Source organism: Nannobrachium achirus (assembly GCF_963921795.1).
Source record: "Nannobrachium achirus genome assembly, chromosome: 3".
Lineage (NCBI taxonomy): Eukaryota > Metazoa > Chordata > Actinopteri > Myctophiformes > Myctophidae > Nannobrachium > Nannobrachium achirus.
Genome location: NC_137812.1, coordinates 72,558,365 through 72,583,278, shown reverse-complemented (window position 1 = coordinate 72,583,278; position 24,914 = coordinate 72,558,365). Strand labels below are relative to the sequence as shown.

The window sequence follows — 24,914 nt, the reverse complement described above, 5'->3', positions numbered from 1 at the left end:
TGTTTAAGCAATCTTTACTTCAACACAGATTAGGCTTCAATGAATGTACTTTAAAATGTTTAATGTTTTTAATCACAATCAATGAAAAGCTGTACTGTGGAAAAAAAATGGAAATGTCACTTACTCCCTTTGTGCTCCACGATATGAGCCCCCTCATGTCATGCATTAAAAGGACTATCAGTCACCAGAACCAAGGAAGTGTTTTAAATGGTCTAAAATAGACTTTGAAGTATAGTGTGTTTATATAGCTATATAGCAGGGGTCTTCAACAGGGGGTCCGGGACCCCTAGGGGGTCCTCAGAGTTATTACAGGAGGTCCTCCAAATCTTTGTTATAGAAACCTTTTTTCTCGTTCTTTATATTAACCACTTGAACCCTAACGTCCATATTCTGATAACTTTAGCCACAAATAGCCAATCTACAAGCTCACAACGCCTCGCGCTGTGAGGCGTTGTGAGCTTGTAGATCGGCTATTTTTGGCAAAGAGGTTTGGTGTAGAGGGGGAAAAAGAGCAGACCAAGTACAGAGTGAAAGGTCAAGTTTATTAAGTATTGACGGTTCAAGTGGTTAAATATCTGAAGAAAAAAAAATGACATGAATCCAAAATACACTGATTGTACTGCCAAACAATGAAACTATATGGAATCTGGGGGTCCCTGCTTCATCTCTCTCTCAGCTAAGGGGTCCTTGGCCTGAAAACGTTGAAGACCGTTGCTATATAGGAATGAGGCGTCTCATAAACTTCATCTCTTCTAGTGAAACAAGCAACATAATGTGAGGCCTTTCTGGGGTGCACAGTCACACACAAGCCCAAGCAAGAAGACATGATGAGTCCCACTGAAGTATCCATATAGTTCAATGAAATGTCTTGATATTGTCTCTTTGGTGTCCAGTAGATCTAATTAGTGAATGGACACGGCAACATTAATGTAATCTTTTGAACCGTTTTAAGTGGCCTTGCAGGCCTATTTCAAGATGACTTGCGTGTGATTCATGGCTTGGTTAATGGGTTATCCACTATGGACCATATAATTACAGAACATCACACACATCTAGCCTATTTATAGGCCTAATACGTACTGTATACAGTACATTATTATGTATTGCTTTAACCATTGGACAACTCTTGCTCTTTATATTCTATCCAATAGTTCGGCTACTAGTTGACCCTAAGGGCTCATATACTTTGCCCCCTCTACACCAAATCTATTGGCCGAAAATAACCTACTATTCGCTCCAGAATAGGGTTCTATTGTTCAGATGTGGTTAATAGAAATAAAATAAAACATGTTTGGGTTGTGGTGGCTCCACTATTTTAGACAGTAGTTTTCAAACTTTCTTTTTGGGCCTGCCAGTACAAGACAGGTACACCGAAGGGCAAGCCAAACCCTCAAAGCACACCAGTCTGCATATAATACAGGTGTGTGTTACAGACTAGAGGCAAAATAGCCTATATAAAATGGCCTATATAATATTATTATACCACCTGTTAGTATTTTGCCTTTGCATTGGGAAATGGGTGTACACAAAGTAGGCCTGATAGTAAGTAAATAAATAAATAAAAGTAAACTAAGTAACTAAGTACATAATTTATTCAAGTACATATTTGAGCCTTTTTCCCTTTCTTTTTTATTTCCAGTTTTCAGTTATTTTACTTATACTCCACTAGGCCTACATCTGATCTCCGAGGCAAATATTGTAGCCTACTTTTACTAGTTACTTTGTAGATTTGTAATATTACAAAACATTTTCAATATATTTTAATACAATTTATACTTTTGGTTTTGATAAGTTGTGAAGGGACGTTCTGCATTAAATGATTAATTTCTACTTTTGGTACTTTAAGTACATTTTGATACCATGATACCAATACCAGTGATGTGTAGGCCTACTGCCTACTTTTTCCTACATTCTTTGATTGATTGATTGAAGAATTTATTAGAAGTTTGCAATAGAAAAAAGTACAGTTTCATGACAGTACAAATCACTGGTACAAGGTCAACTAAAAGGAGATCCTAGAAAGCCGAGGCTTATTTCCACAGGAACCACACTTTAAGTATCTCATATAACATTGAAAGACAGACGGATAGAACATAGTACTTTATCTAGGATAATATCAGTTTCAAAAGTATAACATCAAATACAAAAGGCAGAATACAAAGAAAAGGGGGGGGGGGGGGGGGAGCATGGGGGCTTAGTCTATTTCATCAATCAATCAATCAATACTTTTGTACTTTTACTCAAGTATTTATTTAATTCCAGACATGGGCACGGTCTTTTTACACTGCAGTACTGATACTTTTACGTAAGTAAGAGTAAAAAATGTGAGTAGACCTACTTTTCGTTTTTCCTTCTCTGCGCACACCAGTGTTTTGGAACAGTCGAACGCCACGCGCACTCACTCACCGCCAATTGGCTAAGCTCCACGCCACTCACCGCAGACAGCCAATCATGTGAGAGAACGAGACGCTTTAGCGTGTGACATCATCACCGACTCTCAGCTGGCTGAGAGACCACGGCCACTGGAGCTCCAGCTGCACGGAAACCGGTGACCTATATTAAGTCGTCTCAATCTCGTGAGGTCTCGGTTGTAGAATGACAATGTCAAATTCATGTTTTGACTGCCATGAGAATGAAAAAAAAGAAGAATAAAATAAATCAATAATGTAATTTATGTTATCCTATGCAAAGTAGGCTACTGTTCTTATTCTATCTGCCTGTCTTTCAATATGAGATAGCCTACATAAAGTGGTTCCTGTGTAAATAAGCAGACACTCTTACTAGGATCTCCTTTTAGTTGACCTTGTGCCAGTGATTGATTGATTGATTGATTATTTTATTAGACAAAAATGGAGAACGGTACGTACTGTTCTTACTGTTATGAAACTGTACGTACCTTTTCCTTTGCAACCTAATACATTCTTCAATCTATCAATCAATCAATCAATCAATCAATCAATCTGTCACATTGCGTAGTTATAGGCCTAAAGGCCCATTCCTACTGGGCCATATAGATACAAATCTATTTCTCCAGATATTTTTCCATTCAAGTGGATGGTAGATACAGATAAATATATAAATATATATATAAATATATATATGTATATATATATATATGTATATATATATATATATATATATATATATATATATATATATATATATATATATATATATATATATATATATGATATATATATATATATATCTCACAGATATTATTTTTTATCTGTGATAGATATTTTTTATCTGTATCCCCAATCCACTTGAATGGAAAAATCTGGAGAAAGAGATTTTTTTTGGCCCAGTGGGAGTTAGAGTAGCCTATAAAGCTTTTTGAAACAATTTATTGCAGACATACTTTGCAGTGACATTGGGACAAATATCAAAGCCAAAGCAAAAAAAAAGAAAAAAGAAAAAGAAAATACATAATAATACAAAAGCCTCAGATTTAATTAAAATGTCCCACAGCGTACGTATGCGTCACACAATTCGACGAGTCACCAATGTCGGCGTGACCCATTCGTCAGAGCGTGCCGTGGAGCGTGCGGAGCGGTGTCTCCCAGTAGCAGAGAGAGAGAGGTGGGAGGATGTCAGTGTTACACACATTATGGTTGCTTCTGTTTAAACCAGACCATCATCATCATTCATCATCACAGGAGGAACGCCAGAGGACACCACCGTGACACCGTGATACCGTGACACCGTGGTACCGTGACACCGGCGTGACACCGTGACTCCGTGGTACCGTGACACCGTGGTACCATGATACCGTGACACCGTGGTACCATGATACCGTGACACCGTGGTACCGTGACACCGGCGTGACTCCGTGGTACCGTGACACCGTGGTACCATGATACCGTGACACCGTGGTACCGTAGTATCGTGATACCGTGAATGACTCTGGAGTGAGGAGAGGAGAGGAGCGCTATAGCGCCGCTCTCCGGTCCGATTCCGAACCGAACCGAGCGGAACCAACGACGGTCCACGGACCTCCTCCTGGTCCCCTCTCCTTCCCGGTCCTGTCCTGTCCTGTCCTGTCCCGGTCCATCCCCAGCATGATGGACGAGCCTGCTCCCGGTCCCACCGGTGTGTTCTTCAACAACAACAACAACTCGGGGTCCAGCGGGGGTCCCGGCGGTTCCTCCTCCCCCGCCACCAGGCTGCTGGCCCCGCCGCTGCTGCAGCCTCCCCCCGGGGGAGGTGGAGGAGGAGGAGAGGGAGAGGGGGTCCGCGCTCCTCCCTACAGCGTCCCGGGGATTCTGCACTTCCTACAGCACGAGTGGGCCCGCTATGAGGTGGACAGGATTCAGTGGGACGTGGAGAGAGCTGAGCTGCAGGTAAACTATCACTATAACTATAAATATTACTATACCGGTAACTACAACTACCAGTAAGACTCCCTAATCGGGAGATAAGCGACCGTTGGTCGCTTATCTCCTGTCACACTGCTGACATCAGTATGACATCACACCGTACACAAATGACCCTTATATAAGACCGGCATTATCTACCGACAGATTAGTAACAAGATGTCAAAATCATTGAAGGTTTACCCTACTAACCAACTGTTTACCATAGCAACCATGTTTTTTACCTTAGCAACCAACTGTTTACCCTAGCAACCAACTTTTTACCACAGCAACCATGTTTTTTTTACCCTAGCAACCAACTGTTTACCCTAGCAACCAATTGTTTACCATAGCAACCATGTTTTCTTACCCTAGCAACCAACTGTTTACCCTAGCAACCAACTGTTTACCATAGCAACCATGTTTTTTACAGGGCCTGGGATTGATGACATCAGAAATCTCCATATATGGGCATGAAAGGGATTTTGTTTCTGGAAATATGTCTGTGGGGTGCCACATTTGGAATAAAACACTTACATCACACATCTGGATATCCATACAGCCCATCTAGTTTGCCTGTGTCCATTTATGCCCATATATCTGATGACATTGGGACAATGATCTCCATATATGGGCATAAAACTTATGTTAATTAGTAAAGCCTGGGGATCTCCATATATGGGCATGAGGGGTACCCTAAAAGGGCATCATCTGGGAATAGCAAATATAGTTATCCTAGAAAGTGAAAATCTTACATCAAAGGCCATAACTACCTACCTACCACCATACTGCATTCCTCATTAAACTACCTACCAGTAAGATGCCTAAGGGAGAAAAGCAAAGGGCGAGGTTGCACCATTTCTTGGTCTTCTGGCCAGTGATGTATATCGGACCATTTAACCATATATGGAGACATCTGGTACCCAAAGATATTCACAGATATGGGCTTAATATTGATGACATAAGGGATCTCCATATATGGGCGTAAAAGGGATTTGGTTCCCCTGGCATCACAGGGATCTCCATATATGGGCATAAAATGGATTTGGTTACCCTGGCAACACGGGGATCTCCATATCTCCATATATGGGCATAAAAGGGATTTGGTTCCCCTGGCATCACAGGGATCTCCATATATGGGCATAAAAGGGATTTGGTTCCCCTGGCATTACAGTGATGTCAGTGGCTGGTTCTACATAGGGGATCTCCATTTATGGGCATAAAAGGGAATGTATGTATGATGATGTCAGATATCATAGACGTCATAGGACTTTCACATAACGAATAACTGAGTAAGCATGTAAACCCGTAAAATCTATATTTGGGCATGGCTGATTTATGACCTCATCATGATGACACGAGCAAACACAGCTGAATTGTATAAATGATCAGTGCAGAAACCAACAGAAGTATTTGACCAAGACTCTTCGATTTAAACATCAACAAAGGTGTGACGTTTGTTGATGGTCACGTGTGACGTGTGACGGACGGACGGACGGACGGCCGGTGGAGGTTTTCATAGTAAACTGCTCCCTGACGGTCGCAATAACTATCTATCACCAGTAAGACTCCCTAATCGGGAGATAAGCGACCGTTGGTCGCTTATCTCCACAAATAGGCCAAAAGTTTGTTTTACCAATTATTACACTCTATGTGAACATTTACATCAACAAATCCCAAGTACTATGCAGAACGACCCATTTCAAGTTTTTAATGTACAACAATATTTAGAAAATAGGTCTACAAGCTGACAGTCCTCGTCCCTTATATTCCCATAGGTTATATGGAGATCTCAGTGTTTGTCAGTCCTTGTTCATTTATGCCCATATATGGACATCTCTATATCTACTGTAACAGTCCTTGTCCCTTTATGCCCATATATGGAGATCTCTTAACTGTAAGTCCTTGTCCCTTTTATGCCCATATATGGATATTCCTGATGTCATCAGTATATGAACATATATGGGCTTTCTGATATGCCCATATATGGAGATCTCTTAACTGTAAGCCCTTGTCCCTTTTATGCCCATATATGGATATCCCTGATGTCATCCGTATATGCCCATATATGGGCTTTCTAATATGCCCATATATGGAGATCTCTGTATCTCCATATATGGGTATAAAAGGATACTTCAGGTCTGACATCAGGTTTGTTTATATTGGGTTGCTAGGTTTGACATCACAAACTCTATGGGCCATCTGACCTAGAAATCTATATTTGGGCATAGATGACTCATCGTGACCTCATCACACGTCGACCGCACGTGTGACGTGCGGTCGACCGCACGTGTGACCGACGGACGGCCGGTGGAGGTTTTCATACTAAACTGCGACCTTACGGTCGCAACAATTATAACTAGTAGAACTAGACAGGTCCCAGTGGGACGTGGAGAGAGCAGAGCTGCAGGTACACTAACTAATATCACTATCACTTACTATTACTATCACTATCACTAATACCATTACTATAACTAGTAGGGGACCGTACCTATGTTCCCCAGGTTCTATGTTCCCCAGGCTCTATGTTCCCCACTTTCTTACCACCTAAACCTAACCCTAACCCTAACCATAACCTCACTAAACTAATGCTGTGAAGTGGGGAACATAGAACCTGGGGAACATAGGTTGGACCCCACTAGTAGAACTAGAAAGGTCCCAGTGGGACGTGGAGAGAGCAGAGCTGCAGGTAAACGAACTAAATAGGCTACTATCACTATCACTATTATAACTAGTAGAACTAGACAGGTCCCAGTGGGACGTGGAGAGAGCTGAGCTGCAGCTATTACTGTCACTATCACTATAACTATTATAACTAGTAGAACTAGATGGTCCCAGTGGGACGTGGAGAGAGCAGAGCTGCAGGTAAACTATCACTATAACTATCACTATCTATCACTATAACTATTATAACTAGTAGAACTAGATGGTCCCAGTGGGACGTGGAGAGAGCAGAGCTGCAGGTAAACTAACTATCACTATAACTATCACTATAACTATTATAACTAGTAGAACTAGATGGTCCCAGTGGGACGTGGAGAGAGCAGAGCTGCAGGTAAACTAACTCAGTGCTTCTCAACCTGTGGGTCGGGACCCCCAGGGGGGTCCCCAAATTATTTCTGGGGGGGTCCCCAGATGATTAGCTGCCTTAATGTCATTCAACATTGTTTTCTCTCTCAAACAAACCAACATAAAGTGCACATTTCTGAAGTGACAATTTCAGGACTTTTTAATACCTCTAAAATGATAAATTAAACATTGGCCAAATTGTCTAATGTTAGAGGCAGACATTTTGAAAATAGACAATCTACTCTTAGTGCTCGTCAGGGTGGGGACCCCCCACCCTGACGAGCACTAAGAGTAGATTGTCTATTTTCAAAATGTGGGCTTACTTGGAGCTGGACACATCCCAGTGGGACACCACAGGGATGCCAGCAGCAGTCAGGAGACATTTGGGTTTCCCAAAGTGGCTGCCCGTGGCACCCTGGGGTGCTGTGATGCCAGTCCAGGCGTGCCACCATTTGGAATTCATCAATATCACCAGTAAGACTCCCTAATCGGGAGATAAGCGACCGCCAGGTCATGTAAATAGGAACATTTTAGACATTAGAAAAGGGGGCCGGCATGTGGTGGTCATGATTTGCCGGATTTTCTTGAAAAGGGAGCAATGCAGGAACGTTTAGAATAGAAGGCAATCGTAGCCAATCAGGAGGGAATATGGGAAATCCATGTTGATGACATGACTTTAGAGATACTGTGCAGCGCTTTGCGTGATTTTAGGGCAAAATCTGTAGGAGCAGTGTTAAAAAATCGCACCCGTGCGAAGTGAGCGGTGCAAACTAATTCTTGCGCGAATCAGTGTTGATAGGCATGCGTGGCAATATGGTTTTTGTTGTGTATGATGTCAGTCTAGAGGTCTGCTCAGACTATATAAGTCTTTATCGTCATTTCTCATCAGTTAGTTGACCAAGCTACGGATTGTAACTTGTAAGAGTGTCGTAGTGTAATGATAAGTGACCTTATTTACCTCCAGAGAGGCCTCCAGAGAGGCGAGAAGAGGCCAGAAGATGAATATTTTAGTTTTTCAAAGTCTGTTCATTTGTATTTTAAACTTGTATTAGCTGCCTATCATTTATAAGCTGTAAGATTTTCCACAGTCTGTCTAAAAGTGTGGTTATTTTATCGCTTATAAGTGATATTCATCTAATACAATTTTGTAATTCAAGGTTAGCACCGCTCAATAATTTTTTATGACGTATTTTACGCGGCCTAAACGCGTTATGACGTATTTTACGCGGCCTAAACGCGTTCTAAATCAGGGTTAACCAATCGGGTGCCTCTGTGACTATGACATCATGGACAGATCAACAGAATCGAAGTGTTTCATTGGTCTAGCGAACTCATGTCATCATCATTTGTGACATCATAGTTTTGGTAAAAAAGCGGTCTATAGGAGCGGTTAGCACCGCTCAAAAATGTGTTCTGCAAAAATTGGACTCATGGTGGCACTAGAAGAGGGGCATGTGAGAATTCAGGGGCGGAGGTTGTGATTTGCCACCCAATTTGTGTGAGTTTAGGCCAGAATCTGTAGGAGCAGTGTCCATTAATGTGTTTTGCAAGAATGGGCCTCATGGTGGCACTAGAAGAGGGCCATATGAGAAATGAGCGGTGGAGGTTATGGTTTGGCAGCCAAGGAGTGTGTGTGTGTGTGTGTGTGTGTGTGTGTGCAAAGTTTGGCATGGATTGGGGCAACGGTGGCGGAGATATGAGTAGGGCAAAAGTGTGAGGACAGACTGACTGACTGACTGACTGACTGACTGACTGATGGACAGACTGACAGCCGGTGGAGGTTTTGATAGTAACTGCGACCTGACGTTCGCAACTACATCAATATCACTTCACTGTGCTTAGTAAAACAGACCTGATTTGAACTGTACTTGATGAGCTCTATTTCCAACTCTTTCCAAAGTTGTGAGCTTGTAGATCAGCTATTTTTGGCGACCCTTCCCCCCTCAGAATAGGGATGCTGGGGTTCAAGTGGTGAAACGTCAAATCTAAAGTTATTGCGACCGTCAGGGAGCAGTTTACTATGAAAACCTCCACCGGCCGTCCGTCCGTCCGTCGGTCGGTCGGTCACACGTCACACCTTTGCCCTGCTCATATCTCTGCATCAGTATATAGGGCTTGTTTGTTTATTGTATGACATCACGCCACATCATCAGCTGTGGACTCTGTGATGTCATCGTATCGCATCAGTATATAGGGCTTGTTTGTTTATTGTATGACATCACGCCACATCATCAGCTGTGGACTCTGTGATGTCATCGTATCTCCATATATGGCCATCTCCGTATATGGAGATATAAGTCGTCCATGCCCAAGTATGGGCTGGTGAGGTCAGACTTTGTGTGATGCGTAGGTTATCTCCATATATGGAGATTCAACATTCCAGGCAATGCTCTCTTCCCTGGTGAGAATTGCCCCTTTATATAGGGCTTGTTTGTGTATTGTATGACATCACGCCACATCATCAGCTGTGGACTCTGTGATGTCATCGTATCTCCATATATGGCCATCTCCGTATATGGAGATATAAGTCGTCCATGCCCAAGTATGGGCTGGTGAGGTCAGACTTTGTGTGATGCGTAGGTTATCTCCATATATGGAGATTCAACATTCCAGGTGTAACTATGGCTACCCGTATGACGTGAGAGGTGGAGGTTGTGATATTTGTGGAGATAAGCGACCAACGGTCGCTTATCTCCCGATTAGGGAGTCTTACTGGTTTATATATACAGTAGTCAGTTCTGATGGAAACGGATATCTCTCTGTGACATAGCCTACTGTATCTCAGCTGGAAAGATGTGCATATTTACGTGGCATAATGTGATGTAAGATTCTAAAAAATATTAAAGGTGCCCTGAGTCAAAAACGTTTGAAAACCCCTGGTGTAGTGTTGTATACTCCTTGTGTCTCTCTCTGTGCGTGCGCGTGCATGCATGCGTGTGTGTGTGTGTGTGCGTGCTGTGTAGTAGTGCTAGTGCTAGGAGGCAATAAAACGTTGCTCTGGTGTGGTGATGGTGTTCTACTGCAACACTCTGTGACAAGACCACTATACCAAACCATGGACCACACACTGTCCCACAATGATTCAGAGACTATGACCACGATACCAAACCATGGACCACACACTGTCCCACAATGATTCAGAGACTATGACCACTATACCAAACCATGGACCACACACTGTCCCACAATGATTCAGAGACTATGACCACTATACCAAACCATGGACCACACACTGTCCCACAATGATTCAGAGACTATGACCACTATACCAAACCATGGACCACACACTGTCCCACAATCATTCAGAGACTATGACCACTATACCAAACCATTGACCACACACTGTCCCACAATGATTCAGAGACTATGACCATATACCAAACCATGGACCACACACTGTCCCACAATGATTCAGAGACTATGACCACTATACCAAACCATGGACCACACACTGTCCCACAATGATTCAGAGACTATGACCATATACCAAACCATGGACCACACACTGTCCCACAATCATTCAGAGACTATGACCACTATACCAAACCATGGACCACACACTGTCCCACAATGATTCAGAGACTATGACCACTATACCAAACCATGGACCACACACTGTCCCACAATCATTCAGAGACTATGACCACTATACCAAACCATGGACCACACACTGTCCCACAATCATTCAGAGACTATGACCATATACCAAACCATGGACCACACACTGTCCCACAATGATTCAGAGACTATGACCACTATACCAAACCATGGACCACACACTGTCCCACAATCATTCAGAGACTATGACCATATACCAAACCATGGACCACACACTGTCCCACAATGATTCAGAGACTATGACCATATACCAAACCATGGACCACACACTGTCCCACAATGATTCAGAGACTATGACCACTATACCAAACCATGGACCACACACTGTCCCACAATGATTCAGAGACTATGACCATATACCAAACCATGGACCACACACTGTCCCACAATCATTCAGAGACTATGACCACTATACCAAACCATGGACCACACACTGTCCCACAATGATTCAGAGACTATGACCACTATACCAAACCATGGACCACACACTGTCCCACAATCATTCAGAGACTATGACCACTATACCAAACCATGGACCACACACTGTCCCACAATCATTCAGAGACTATGACCATATACCAAACCATGGACCACACACTGTCCCACAATGATTCAGAGACTATGACCACTATACCAAACCATGGACCACACACTGTCCCACAATCATTCAGAGACTATGACCATATACCAAACCATGGACCACACACTGTCCCACAATGATTCAGAGACTATGACCATATACCAAACCATGGACCACACACTGTCCCACAATCATTCAGAGACTATGACCACTATACCAAACCATGGACCACACACTGTCCCACAATGATTCAGAGACTATGACCACTATACCAAACCATGGACCACACACTGTCCCACAATCATTCAGAGACTATGACCACTATACCAAACCATGGACCACACACTGTCCCACAATGATTCAGAGACTATGACCACTATACCAAACCATGGACCACACACTGTCCCACAATGATTCAGAGACTATGACCACTATACCAAACCATGGACCACACACTGTCCCACAATGATTCAGAGACTATGACCACTATACCAAACCATGGACCACACACTGTCCCACAATCATTCAGAGACTATGACCACTATACCAAACCATGGACCACACACTGTCCCACAATGATTCAGAGACTATGACCACTATACCAAACCATGGACCACACACTGTCCCACAATGATTCAGAGACTATGACCACTATACCAAACCATGGACCACACACTGTCCCACAATGATTCAGAGACTATGACCACTATACCAAACCATGGACCACACACTGTCCCACAATGATTCAGAGACTATGACCACTATACCAAACCATGGACCACACACTGTCCCACAATCATTCAGAGACTATGACCACTATACCAAACCATGGACCACACACTGTCCCACAATCATTCAGAGACTATGACCACTATACCAAACCATGGACCACACACTGTCCCACAATCATTCAGAGACTATGACCACTATACCAAACCATGGACCACACACTGTCCCACAATCATTCAGAGACTATGACCACTATACCAAACCATGGACCACACACTGTCCCACAATGATTCAGAGACTATGACCACTATACCAAACCATGGACCACACACTGTCCCACAATGATTCAGAGACTATGACCACTATACCAAACCATGGACCACACACTGTCCCACAATGATTCAGAGACTATGACCACTATACCAAACCATGGACCACACACTGTCCCACAATGATTCAGAGACTATGACCACTATACCAAACCATGGACCACACACTGTCCCACAATGATTCAGAGACTATGACCACTATACCAAACCATGGACCACACACTGTCCCACAATGATTCAGAGACTATGACCACTATACCAAACCATGGACCACACACTGTCCCACAATGATTCAGAGACTATGACCACTATACCAAACCATGGACCACACACTGTCCCACAATGATTCAGAGACTATGACCACTATACCAAACCATGGACCACACACTGTCCCACAATGATTCAGAGACTATGACCACTATACCAAACCCATGGACCACACACTGTCCCACAATCATTCAGAGACTATGACCACTATACCAAACCATGGACCACACACTGTCCCACAATGATTCAGAGACTATGACCACTATACCAAACCATGGACCACACACTGTCCCACAATGATTCAGAGACTATGACCACTATACCAAACCATGGACCACACACTGTCCCACAATCATTCAGAGACTATGACCACTATACCAAACCATGGACCACACACTGTCCCACAATCATTCAGAGACTCTTCAGTAATTATATCACCACATCCTTGGTTGTTCCTCTGTCATCCAAAACATGTCCTACATACAGTACGTCCACACAGGGCTGTCACAATTATTACGTAATCGTCTAATCGCAATTATTTGACATCATCGCGATTATTTTTTCATGATCGTCATAATCATTTCCATGTTGATTTTTTTTAAGTAAAAAAGCTGATCTACAAGCTCACAATGCGTCGCGATGCGATGCGTTGTGAGCTTGTAGATCTGCTATTTCCACTATCAATGTTCTTTTTGAAGTATAAAGTCAGTATATTTGTTGTATATTTAGGTCATGTGTCATATCTGCCATGTGCAACTTCAAAGTCTAAAAGCCAAACAGAAATGTAATTGTCAACGACAAAAACACAAATAAATCGTTAATCGCAATTATTTGAGTGACAATTAATCGTCATGTAAAATGTCATAATGGTGACAGCCCTACGTCCACGCATTGGTTTATCACTTGAAACCCTGTATGCTGGCCTGGGCACATACGCACCGCGGGTTCAAGTCCCGTTCCTGACCATCTTTACTGCATGTCTCTCGTCGTCCCTCTGCCCCTGTTTCCTTCATTTTCAATTGTTTCCTCCACTTTCAACTGTAAATAAAGGCAGAAAAGACCCAAAATATATTTAAAACCAGGGGTCTATATTAGGCTATCCTTTCCCCCTCTACACAAAACCACAAATGGCACCGGTCCACAAGATCACAACACTATTGTAGACCGGCTATCTTCGTCAAATCCCCAGAATGGGGACATTGGCGGTTTGTGTGTTTGGATAGGCAGGTTATTCTGGTCGTTGGCAGTGGCTCTGGAGGTGAGATGGATAGAATAGTCCCCACTCCTTGGGGGTTTTGGCACATATATGTATATCTGACTTTAAAAGACTACACCGCGGTGATGGCTTGATCACCCTAGACTGTGGGCCTTTAGGTCAGGGACACACATCAACACATTGCTGGCCTGGAATCGTACCTGGGACAACCAGGGTCTCTGGCTCCCCAGGCGGGCTCTCTATGAGCGACGATCCCGGAATCGGTTGGTTCGATCCCTGCATGCGGTTTGATTCCCGGCTCCTCCAGTCCTGGCTGCTCGTCGAAGTGTCCTTGAGCAAGACACAGACTGAACCCTGCCTGCTCCCAGTGAGCAGGATACATTCACACTAGTCTCACGTGGCCAGACTGTTGCCTCCGCGATTTGGTCAAATGCTCCCGGCATACAGTCTGGTAAAGGGAAATAGAAACGATGAGTGCGAGATGAAGCGGAAGTGAAGCCCCCTCGTCACTTCCGTTTCAGTCTCACATCGCACATTTATCATTATATAAATAAAAATCATATAAGCATGTTTAGCTTGCTGCTCAGCAGAAATGACATTTTAAAATATATTTTCTTGAACGGTAATGCCCGTTTCCATTACTCGCCGTTAGGGAGCTGCTGTTCCAGACTCTATATAGCATTCAGAGATTGTGTAATAGTTGTCTGGCTACGCGAGACTACATTCACACTAACTGAACCCTACCTGCTCCCAGATACATTCAGTCGCTAAAGGAAGCACAGCAGTTAAAGGACAACTCCGCCCCAAATAACTTCTAGGCCCATTTTCCCAAATGACTGTCCATGGGGTCTATTAGGCAGAAATGCCCCTGTTGTCCAGTTTCCCCAGCAGAACGCAGCAGCTCTCATACTGTAGCTTAGAGTGGAGCCTATAAACCGCTTTACACAGTTCCAAAACGCATAGAAAAAACGCAGCAGTGTGCAACCAGCTTTAACACATGGGCTGCTCAGGTTTATAACATTTCTAGCTGTTGCTGCTGCCGCCGTTCACTCACGCTTTATTTTGAAGTGTTAATGGGTTAATGGTCACATGTACAGTACTTGGACAGTGCGTTTCCAGCGTGACGAACTGCGTGTGTTGTCACGTCACGTAACAGCCGTGTGTTCAGTCATCTCCGGTCCGTTGTTCGTTAGTCCTTCTCTCTCGTACGAAGAAGGAAACGATAAGGAAAGGAAGGGCCTTTTCAGAGAAGCAGAATTAATGAGCGTTAACGGTACGTGATGGCATTTATGCACCATTTACCTTTCACCAAACCCCCTCTAAACCAATTACAACCCGTCTTCCTGCTTTAGTAATGGAGTCACGGCGGATGGATGGATGTGCAGCATGCAGTGTTGAAGTTGAGCTCTGTTTCGCAGACAGACAGAGCCTTGCAGGAAGGATTTGTGTTTTAATTTTCCTTCCCATTTACCTCCGAGCTTTATCGGGCGGTCGAGGGGGGGTGAATGTCAGGCTCTCCGGCGTGCGATGGCTCCGCCGACAGAGGCAGTGAAGAGGGGGGGCAAGGGAGGGCGGAGGGGAGAGAAAACCAATTTGAAGCGTAATTGGATTTGTTCTGCTCTCATGTGTTCCTCTGATGGTTGCACTACTAGACCAGACAGCTCCGCATTCCATTTGAAAAGTCCAAAGTCTGTCAGCACCGGAGGGAGGGAGAGATGGAGAGAGACGGAGGAGAGATAGTGTCTGTCTGTCTGTCTGTCTGTCTGTCTGTCTGTCTGTCAGGCTCTTCCTTCAAGGTGTCTTGTCTGCAGGAAACAGGAAATGGAAGCACACATCGTCTGACCTCGTGGAGGAAGCCAGGAGAGGACAGGAGATGAACAAACAAAACCCACTTAACCAAAGACATTCCAATACTTGGGTGTGATAGAGGCTGGCAACGCCAGGCAATACGATGCCATCAAGGCCTGCCAAAATTACATTATAGTCGACTAAATCAACTGTAGATTTAGTCGCCTAAAATCTTATGATATTTTAGTCAACTAAAATTAGACTAAAACTAATACTTTTCAGGTGACTAAATTATGACGAAAACTAAATTACATTTTATTCAAAAGACGATGACTAAAACAAAATCAAAATTTGCTGTCAAAAACAACACTGCATGTTAGACATGGTGTCATGGAAAGCTGTATAGAAACACGGTTTAAATATACTCTCTAATAATAATGCGTCCGCCTGCCAACAACACTCACACAGCCGGTCTGCTTACGTAACTCCTGCTCAACGCTCTGTGCATCTCCACAGCTCGGCCCGGGCTTTAAATAGGAGCCTTTTGTAGCGTTTACTGTCGCTCAATTACATTCAAAAACATACCGTCACTGTTCCGACAGAAACCTCGTATCTCCAAGTCTCAAATCTGTGCGTTGATCGTCGTAAAGTAAAGCCCTGTTTAATCATACAAGACTGTCGCGCAAAACTAGTGAAAATGGCAGATCTACAAGCACACAACGCCTCGCGGTGCGAGGCGTTGTGTGCTTGTAGATCGGCTATTTTCACTGTCTTAAATCATTTTTAAAATGATACATTTTAAATAACGGTTTTGGACATACAAGGTTTCCACCCGACAACAGCGATATGTTAGTCTTTGGTCGGAGGTAAATATGTCCAAAACTGTTATATTTTCTCAAGATTTGAATACAAAAAACGGGGGCAAACGTAGCAGATCTACAAACTCGATATGCTGCTTTTGATACCTTCGTGTGACGCTGTTGTGTGATCAGGATAGAAGCGTTAAATAACGAAAAACAGAAGAAAAAATAAATAAAAACAGAGTCAGAATCTGGAGATAAGAGGTTTCTGCCTGACTGCAACGATGTGTAAAAAAAAGAAAAAAAAAATATATATATATATATATATATATATATATATATATATATATATTCTAGTCTCTGGAGGGTCGCTGAAGTGTGAGTGTGTGTGTGTGTGTGTGTGTGTGTGTGTGTGTGTGTGTGTGTGTGCGCGTGGTGCGTGCTTTGTGAGTGGGATGGAACTCGGACTCCTACTCTGTTTCTCTCCTCTCCTCTCCTCTCCTCTCCTCTCCTCTCCTCTCCTCTCTATAAATATCCGGCTCGGAGGACCAGCAGTCACTACTGAACAGTGAATAAGTGACGTACGTTTAAAGAGCTTCTCCTGTTTTTATATGTGCAGTAGCACTTTGCCTAAGTGGTTAATGCTGTTTTATAATATAATCACAAGTAAAAGTACAAGAGTTGCATCAGAGAAGTTGTCGAGTTGAAGTACAAGTATAGAGAATTGGAAATGCTCCAGTAACGTAATAAATACCTCAGCATTGTATTTAAATAGAGTACTTAAAGGAGTAGTTCACCCCCCATGACTTTTTTTCTATTGATTAGTCATGCCATGGAGAGTAGAGTTCAATAATATTTTTGGGTTTTTGTCACATTCCTAAGACAAAAATGTGATAACAATAAATTTACCCCCATTCGTTCGAAACGGGTCCCCATCCGGAATCAATGGGGGTAAATCAAATTTTTGTCTTAGGAATGTGACAAAAACCTAAAAATATTATTGAACTCTACTCTCCATGGCATGAGTAATCGATAGAAAATAAGTCATTTGGGGGGTGAACTACTCCTTTAAGTATTTATGCATTTAATTACTTGACACCACTGGTAGTCTTGTCTGCAGGGATCCCCCAGCAGCAGCAGTAGAGGATCGTCTTGTTAAAATCAGGTCAGAGGAGAAAAGACTGGCTTCTCTTCCTAACCCAGGGCTGTGTCACCATTACAAGACATTTGACCCGGCGATTAATTGATACCCGCACCGAGTGCCACGCTGTGAGCTTGTAGATCTGCTATTTTTGAAAAATCTTTTTGAATATTTTGACCTGATTCTATAAATGTGTTTTCAAATGTTTTTGAAAAAGCTCATGATTTGCACACATTTTCACGTTTTGTCAAAAAATAGCAGATCTACAAGCTCGCAGCGCGGCACTCGCGATTAATGGGTTAATTGACACTCAGCGTGTAGATCTGCTATTTTCAGAGTGCAAAATCTGAGTACAACCAAAGATGAAAATGACTTGTGTGTGTATGGGGAGAGGCCCTGGACCAGTGGAGGGCCTGGTAACATTTACATCAAATATCTAAATATCGAATCAAGCAAATAAAAAATTGTTCAGGGTGTTCATAAAAGCCTGATTAGACGATACAATTACCAAAAGCTTTTTTGAAAGTCAAATATCCCTTTAACACTTTGCAAGCCACGGGGAGCCACTTAATATTAAAACCGGAATAAACCGTACATCATCTGTACTAGAATTAGCCGAAAAAAACAAACCGTCTTTTTCCGTACTAGGTCATTAAAAACGAAATAAGTGATAATGATCGAAAAAAATAAACGATCGCTAGCCTTTCTCTGTCTCACCACCGGTCTAACCAATAGCATGATTCTTCTCTGTGCATGCACCAGAAGGACCCCCAAAATGACATGTATTTGGCCACCGACCCCCCATCACAAAATATGTTGTTCCAGGGACCCTCCAGAAGCAAATATTTGAGTTCCACATTTAAAAAATATAGATTTGCAAAAATGTTCATGATTTTTCAAAAATAGTAAATCTACAAGCTCGCAGCACAGCACTCGGTGCGTCACAACGGGCCCCCGACCCACAGGTTGAGAACCACTGGTTACTCTTAAGTCCACATGTTGTGTTAACCCTTTAAATCACATCATCGTCTGACGTCTATTAGCTTCCACTTGACCGGAGCTGCTGACCTCTCTCCCCAGCTCAGAGGAGCTGTTATTGGTTCCCACGACGTCTTAGGAAGACTTAACGTCCGTCTCTGTGCGTCCACAGCGTGAATGAAGACAGACGAGACATCTTAAACATAGTTAGCGTACGTCCTGCGCTTCAGACCGTGAATGAAGTATCTTAAACCATTGACCTTATCCAGTATGTTTGGAAATTGGACTTATTCATATTTTATTTCCTATCGCGGTCTGCTGTACCCATTGATGTGCAGGAACTTCATTTCCCATGGTGCTTTGGGAGATGGTGGCGTCATTAAGTGTGGCCGGCTCCATTGCTTCCCAGTCCAGCCATCGGCAGATAAACAGCGTTTTCTCGTAATTTATTATTTAGATTGCGGCGTTCAGGGAGAAACGCTTTTTTTTCACCGGGCGGCACCGCACTGCAAACTTGTAGATCTGCTATTTTAGAAAAAATGTGAATCATTTAGCAAATCTTTTAATGTATCTTTTTTAAAGCTCAAATATTTGCTTCTGGGTGGTCCCTGGAACAACATATTTTGAGATGGGGTCCATAGCCAAATACTTTAAATAAATATTGGGGGTCCTTGACAATCGCGGGCCACAGCTTTTCTGCAGCAGCATAACATGCATGTCTATGAGGGAGACAGCACTTCCCGTTCACGTGATCTCGCACTGCATTTCGGGAAATGGGAGTGTTTTTCGTCACCACGGTAGCCTGGTACAGTAGCTACAGTACAGTATCCACCTGAGAATTTACTGTAGCATTATCTGCGGGACACTTCCGGAGAACAGCAGACATACAAGCTCACGTCGCGTCGCAGATGCAACCGTTGTGAGCTTGTAGATCAGATAGATAGATACCGTAGATAGATAGATAGATACCTTTATTATCCCAAGTGGGAAATTCAGTTGTCCAGTTGTAGCATAGCAGTATACAGTATTTACAAAGTTACAGAGAAGTAAGACAAAAGATCACACTCGGCTGCGGCGCCGGAAGCGGCCGCACACCTTCTACGCAATGCACGTTTGCACGATTGTTGGTAAGTTGTGGATAGTTTACTGTACACAACGCTTCAAACGCGCTGTGGGCACACACACAGAGACATCAAAGAGATTTACGCGTTGGCACTTCGTGGGCATCTAATGAGTTAATGGGTTGATAATGTATTCAATCAACGCAATGCCCAACGTGGGTCACCTCAGAACAAAACAAAACGGTGTGGACCCACCTACTGCTCCTCTACTCATGGCATCTGATCTAGGAGACTCTCATCCTCCAGGACACCACGCTGCCGCCTGTTCTGTTCAACACTCTGTCTTACATCATCAGAGGGATTGTTGTGCTTTTGTTAGTCTGAGATCACTTCACTTTTCATGGTTGTAACTGGTCTGGAGCGGAAACCACAGCATGTCATGTACTCAAAGGACTACAATTTGCCGGAAAGATCAAACTGGATTCAGTTTTAACCCAAAATAATTCCCCTGCGCTCAAGGACATACTTTTAGGGCCAACCTTTTGCTTTAGAAAAATGTGTTTGGTATATGCATCTTTTAGTCCAACTCGTAGTGACTGGCAAGACTACACTAGGCTACTCCAGCATTTTAATAGGGATTGGGGAAACAAATGGAGGGAACCAAATCAAAGCGACGCTGCTTCTTCTAGTGGTTTCCGCACTATAGGCGTAAACCAAACGGCCTGTTGTGAACGAACACCAGGCTTTCCCCCAGAAAGCCTGGTAGGCGAGGTTAGCTTTTGTCATCATCATCATCATCATCACTGCTCCGAGGCTGTGGAACAAATTTCTCTCTCCCTCCACTCTGAAAGCCTGTCCGTATTCCCTCACTTTTCAGACTAAAAAAAGACTGTAAATAAGACTGTAAATAAGTATCACTAATGCACTTTATCTTATGATTGTTTAAAGGTGTTGCATACTTTTTATTCCATTATACAACTGATGCACTGAGCCGATATGCTGATCGCGACCGTCAGGTCGCAGTTACTATCAAAACCTCCACCGGCTGTATGTCAGTCAGTCTGTCTGTCTGTCAGTCAGTCAGGCAGTCTGTCTGTCAGTCTGTCACGTCACACTTTTGCCCTACTAATATCTCTGCCACTGTTGCCCCGATCCATGCCAAACTTTGCACACACACTCCTTTGCTGCCAAACCACAACCTCCACCCTTCGTTTCTCACATGGCCCTCTTCTAGCGCCACCACGAGGCCGATTCTTGCAAAACACATGTTTGGACGCTGCTCCTACAGATTTTGCCCTAAAATCACACAAAGCGGTACACAGTATCTCTAAAGTCATGTCATCAACATGCATCTGTCCCATCTAGCGCCACCATCAGGCCGATTTTTGCTAAACACATTTGTGGACACTGCTCCTACAGAATTTTCCCTAAAATCACGCAAAACACTACACAGTGTCTCTAAAGTCATGTCATCAAAATGGATCTGTCCCATTTCCCATATTCCCTCCTGTTTGGCTACCATTGCCTTCTAAAGTTTGTGTATGCGATCTTACTGGTTGTACTCTGTACTGTCATGTACTGTATGTGTGTTTATTTTTGTGTGTGGCTTGTGAACAAGAAATTCCAATGCATTTTCATGAAAATGTTAATGCAAATGGCAAAAATAAACTTGAAGCTAACTGAAAATTCAGCGACTTGAATTGACATGACATACAGTCAGTCAGTCTGTCAGTAGGGTTAACCCATTTAGAACGGGTACACATGATTTTGTATCATTATTTTATGCTTTAACAATTGAAAAATAGCAGATATACAAGCTCACAGCGTGGCACGAGTGCCGCGCTGCGAGCTTGTAGATCTGCTATTTTTGAAAAATCGTGAAAATTAGAATTTTGACCCGATTCTATAAGTGTCTTTTGAATCCTGCTAAGGTTTTTTGAAAAACCTATGTTTCTATGTCAGCAATCTGGCCAGCCATCGTCAAAGAAAAGGTCCTTTTCACTTAAATGGAGCTCAGTTAGTCTGTTCTTAAGAGACTACTATGTCAGTGGTTCTCAACCGTTTTCATGTCAAGGACCCCCAAAATGACATGTATTTGGCCACAGACCACCATCACAAAATATTAAGTTCCAGGGACCACCCAGAAGCAAAATTTGAGTTACAAATGTTCGCTTTAAAAATAAATACTAGTCAAAGATTTGCACACATTTTCACGACTTTTTCAAAAATAGCAGATCTACAAGCTGCAAGCTTGTATATCTTCTATTTTTCACTGGTTAAAGCATTCAATAATTCTAGGGGTCCAGGTTGACATTGACCAGGTCAGCTATGTATCACCTCATTAAAGTGCATCCACTGGTTAAATATAAACTTTCTGTAACGCTGTGCGGGCCGTTTCCAATCCTTTACTAACTCAGTTTTATGCATTATAAACTCCACAAGTTCAACAACACTTTGTCACATTAATCAATGTCATCTTTTCTTTTTTCGTGTGTGTGTGCGTGCGTGCGTGCGTGCGTGCGTGCGTGCGTGCGTGCGTTCAGGCTCAGATAGCCTTCCTGCAGGGTGAAAGGAGAGGTCAGGAGAACCTGAAGAAAGACCTGGTGAGAAGAATCAAGATGTTAGAGTACGCTCTGAAACAAGAGAGGTACACACACACACACACACACACACACACACACACACACACACACACACACACACACACACACACACACACACACGCACTCACACACGCACTCACACACACATACTGCACACACTGCACACAAAGCATCGTGGGAAGTGTAGTGAATTACACAGGTTCAAATAAATGTGTGTCTAAGCTGACATGGGGGTCATGACCCTGACACGGGGTCACGACCCTGACACATGTAGTCAAGATAAATGGAGTTATATGGAGCCAAACCCCCCCCCTCTCTCTCTCTCTCTCTCTCTCTCTCTCTCTCTCTCTCTCTCTCAAAATTCAAAGTAGCCTTATTGCCCATACCTACAATATAATGGTAAAATACAATCAAAACAAAGCAATATACCCTCACAAAAACATGCAGTAATCCTTGTCTCTATACTGCCTCCCCCTGGCCAGCCGGGGCACCTGATGGAGGGGAAAGGAACTGGTTGGAATAACGTGTTCCTTCCACACGTTACGTCCAATCCAGGGAAATCACATTCTCCACTGTCAGGTGAAAAGAAGCAACTTGGGCTCCTCATGCATAGAAGGAAGCATGAGGTCAGTCCGTTGTCTCCCCAGGTGCGGCAGAGGGAGAGCAGAGCCCAGGATTACATAGGCAATTGGCACTGGGTGAAAAAATGGGTTACAAAATCGTGGGATAAAAATGATATAAAAAAAAAAATCAATGTACTGTATGTAGAATTAAAATGGATTGTAGCAATGTGTACACAGAACTGTCTTATGTTGCAGCTTGGAGAAATCTGTCTTAAAGATCCATAAGAATTGTGCATTTGCTGTTAAAAATAGTACAGAGAATCTCTCCCTCCCTCCTACTCAGTCAGTAATGACTCATCGTGGTGCTTGTTGCATGTAAAATCCATGGTCTCAAACTGGAGGCGTTTCAGTAGTTTTTATATGTATTAAATAACACATTCCATTTGATTTTTCAAACACTAAACATATGATATAAATTAGGGATGGGACGATATGCGATATTATCGTTTATCGTGATAAAAAAACACTAATTTATCGTGATATCGTCCTCTGTCATGCACTGGGATCAATTCACCTTTTATTTGCTGAGCTGCATATCCAGTACCAGAGAGTAAACTCTCTATAATTGGTAAAAGGTACTTAAAATATACGTACTTGATACAGTCTTTTTTTCACTCTCTACCAAATGTCTTTGCCAAAAAATAGCAGATCTACAAGCTCTGCTATTTTTTGGCAAATGTTCCGCCCCAAGATAATGTATTTTGATTATCGCGATAATATCTTAAATCGCGATTTCTTTTGTCACAATAATCGTGATATGACATTTTCATATGTCCCATCCCTAATATAAATACATAACAATATAGCATGATGTCGTTAAAAGTAGCAGGTTGATCAAAAATAACATTCTTCTACATTCTCTCATTGTGTGACTTCTCGCAACTTAAGTCATGCAGATGTTTAGCAATAATGTATCTCTTGACCCTTAGGGCAGGGGTTTTCAAAGTGGGTGACGGGGCACCCTGGGGTGACGGGGCACCCTGGGGTGCCGTGACGGCAGTCCAGGGGTGCCGCGAGATCATTTGATAGTATTTGGAGTTTATTTGGACACTTGAAAAAATATTTAGTATCATTTTAAACTTGAAGTACAAAGTTATTTTCAGTCAGTTCTAACCAAAATGGCTATTATCTCAACGTTTTCCTCGCAACATAATCACTAAGATATTGTCACTGTCGGGCAGAAACCTCGTATTCAAATGTGTACGTCTTTTGCCCTGCTTCATCATACAAGTGAAAACATACTAGTGAAAACAGCCGATCTACATGCACACAACGCCTCGCGATGCGAGGCTTTGTGTGCTTGTAGATCTGCTGTTTTTACTAGTTTAGTACATTTTATAGATGATAAATACAAAACGTTTTTGGACATACAAGGTTTCCACCCGACAACGACAATATGCTATAAGGTGCTGGCAGTGTAGAGGTGCCTCGGATTTAAGGTCGCAGTTACTATCAAAACCTCCACCGGCTGTCTGTCAGTCACACGTCACACTTTTGACCTTCTCATATCTCCGCCACCGTTGCCCCGATCCATGCCAAAAATTGCACACACACACACACACACTCCTTGCCTGCCAAACCACTACCTCCACCCCCCATTTCTCACATGCCCCTCCGCTAGCGCCACCATGAGGCCGATTCTTGCAAAACACATCTTTGGACGCTGCTCCTTAAAATGTTGCCCTAAAATCACGCAAATCGGTATACAGTATGTCTACACTCATGTCATCGACATGGACCTGTCATATTTAGCGCCA

General features: G+C 43.0%; 1 protein-coding gene across 1 annotated transcript in view; it reads left to right on the top strand.

Annotated features, from left to right (window-relative positions):
- Window positions 1–4,064: 4,064 nt before the first annotated feature.
- LOC308282468 (striatin-like) overlaps window positions 4,065–24,914 on the top strand; it is a gene marked incomplete at both ends in the record, with an annotated part of 51,195 nt that continues 30,345 nt past the window's right edge. The window contains 2 exons of the mRNA XM_080722814.1: window positions 4,065–4,343; window positions 22,475–22,578. Of these exons, the coding sequence (XP_080578940.1) occupies window positions 4,065–4,343; window positions 22,475–22,578 (383 nt within the window). The remainder of the gene's footprint in view (window positions 4,344–22,474; window positions 22,579–24,914) is intronic.